The sequence below is a fragment of the Humulus lupulus genome, chromosome 1 (genome assembly GCF_963169125.1).
Source record: "Humulus lupulus chromosome 1, drHumLupu1.1, whole genome shotgun sequence".
In the NCBI taxonomy this organism is placed as follows: Eukaryota; Viridiplantae; Streptophyta; class Magnoliopsida; order Rosales; family Cannabaceae; genus Humulus; species Humulus lupulus.
The window spans coordinates 150,040,357-150,043,135 of NC_084793.1; the positions used below are offsets into that span (position 1 = coordinate 150,040,357).

The following is a 2,779-nucleotide window of genomic DNA, read 5'->3' on the forward strand; positions in this document are numbered from 1 at the left end:
CTATTGTTAGTTGTTGATAAATTTCATTTAAATTGAATTATTTTTTGTACAAATTTAATTAATTTGATTTTTTTGATAAATTCTAGATAATTAATTGTGGTATTTTTCCATAAATTCATAGAATTGCTCATATATTAACATGATTAGGCCCATCCAATTATAACATATATGATATTTTTGCAATTGGGCTCATATGCATATAGTGGCCCATATGTTTGTTAGATATGTGGTTTTTGCCAAACAAAATATTCATAAAATGATAGGTTTTATTTGGGCCCATTAGAAAATGTAAAGTTTAAATTCCTCTCTTGTGGGTGATTCCACTTGTGAAGGCCCATTTGCTTTGCATGACTATAGTGGGTCTAATCAATTAATAACAATTAATAAAAAAATATTTAAATTCCTGTCTTTTGGACCTTGTATGGAAGATAGGGGGTCTTTGTAGTTGGAACGACATACTGGACCCAACCCTCCTCCATACAAGCCCAATTGTTAAGGCCCATTTACCTGAGTTGGACTTAATTGTATAGGTTCATTATATTAGTTAAACTTAAATATTCTAAATTAATTGAATTTGTTTCAATGTGACACTTTAGAATTAATAAGAAATTATAGGACTTTAGTTTTAAAAATTTTAATCTGTTTAATTTTTTTGGGAAAATCATAGTCATTAATTTTCTAAAAATAAATAATAAAAATACTATTTTATTAATTTTTTTTTATCAAAAAGAAGAATATATGGCACCAAACAAATTACACCAGCTAGTTCAAAGACCAAGCCACACTCACAACAGCTTATAACATCCTAACAAACTCAGTGAGACAACAATTCCTGTTCAGATCTTTTTGACTCAGTCGACCCTGTAATCTAACTTTAAGACACCTCTTGATCATACTAACTAAGCAATGAGGAGTGTAGGAGAAATGAGAAAAAAAGCATAAATTTCTATTACACCAGATATTATAAACCGCAGCTGCCAAAGAGGTTATATAAATGCGATGCATCATATTTTTAGGCTTCCCTTCTAACCACTGCTTCCAATTGTTCCATTGATTCGGCCAAATACCAGGACCTAACCAATTCTTAAGCAGCTCCCAAACCTGTTGAGAAAAAAACACAGTAAAAAAATAAGTGTTTATGAGATTCCTCAACACTCTCACAAACTGGACAGAACTTAGAGCTAACATCAATTTGGCACCGAACCAGATTATCTCTAGTCAGTAAATGGCCAAGAACTAATTGCCAAAGTATAAAACGATGCCTGGGCACTGATAGACTACACCACACTGCCTTAGCAAACCCAACCGGATCCCTCTGAAGCATTCTACTAAACAGAAACTTCAAGTTCAGTTTACCATGTACAGCCGAAACCTCCAAATCTATTTCAGAAAAGGTCCCTCTCAAGTAGCACAACTTACGCCAATACCAACTAACATCTGGTTTCAACTGATAAGACCATAAAGACTTACCTTTTAGATAGACCTCGTCAATCCATTTCACCCATAAAACATCTTGCTTAGAAGACAAAGCCCATAGATATTTAGCCAAAAGAACTTTATTCCAATTAGATCCCTCCTTAAAACCCAGACCACCCAAAACTTTAGGAAGGCAAACCTGAGACCAAGAGGAACAATGGAACTTGCTCTGATTGTTTTTGGCTCCCCAAAGGAAGTTACGACACAACCTGTCAATTTCTTGAATGACACTATAGGGAAGCATAAAAATATTCATCCAATAATTGCGAATGCCTAGCAAAACAGAAAAAATCAGCTGAGTTCTCCCCGCAAAAGATAAATGTCTACTCACCCAAACATGGAGCCTAGTCTGAATTTTCTTGATTATCTCACCACAATCAGCAACCAACCATCTCGTGGGCCTCAGAGAAACCCCCAGATACTTCATAGGAAAACTCCCCTCTCCAAGAGCAATAGACCTAAGAATATCATTCTTGACCTCAGCTGCCACGCCCCCAAAGAATATTTGAGATTTACTCAAATTAGCTGCTAAACCAGAACAATGGCAAAATTTCAAAAATCCTTCAAATAAAATCTGAACAGATCTAGAATTACCCTTACAAAACAGAATCAAATCATCCGCAAAACACAAATTAACAAGCTGCAAATGCTTACACATGGGATGAAATCTAAACTCTCTGTGATGAGAAGCTTGCTTTAGAAGTCTAGTGAGATACTCCATGGCCAGCACAAAAAGCAGAGGAGAGATAGGGTCTCCTTATCTTAATCCTTTTCTCCTTTCAAAACTTCCTTGTAATCTCCCATTGAACATAAGAGTATAAGAAGTACCCGTCAAGCAAGTCATTATCCATTGAATAAACCTTCTAGGAAAACAAAAAGTTGTCAAGATATCCTCCATAAATACCCAGTCAATAGAATCATACGCCTTACTGAGATCAATTTTTAGCACACATCGGGGAGAAATATTCTTCCTAGTATAGCCATGGAGAATGTCTTGAAGAATTAAAATATTATGAGCAAGCTGTCTATTCTTTATAAAAGCTCCTTGATTTTGATGAATAATCACAGGGAGAATCTTAGCCAACCGGAAACAAATCATCTTAGAAATACATTTATAGAGAGTGTTACAGCATGCTATAGATCTATAATTAGTGGCCTTAGTGGGAGAATCAACATTAGGAATAAGAGATAAGATTGTCCCATTCAATTCGGCAGGAATCACTCCACGTTCAAAGAACATCAAAATTGCCTCAGAGATTTCTTCCCCTATATTTTTCCAGAGGGCCTTATAAAAACCTGAGCC

General features: G+C 35.2%; 1 protein-coding gene across 1 annotated transcript; it reads right to left on the reverse strand.

Annotated features, from left to right (window-relative positions):
- Nucleotides 1-1,084: 1,084 nt before the first annotated feature.
- Nucleotides 1,085-2,197, reverse strand: LOC133823410 (uncharacterized). The gene has a single exon (XM_062256179.1). The coding sequence runs from the start codon at nucleotides 2,195-2,197 to the stop codon at nucleotides 1,085-1,087; it is 1,113 nt and encodes a 370-aa protein (XP_062112163.1).
- Between the last annotated feature and the right edge of the window lie 582 nt (nucleotides 2,198-2,779).

Coding starts and splice junctions, on each gene's coding strand:
- LOC133823410 (XM_062256179.1), bottom strand. CDS start 2,197: ATGGAGTATCTCACTAGACTTCTAAAGCAAGCTTCTCATCACAGAGAG.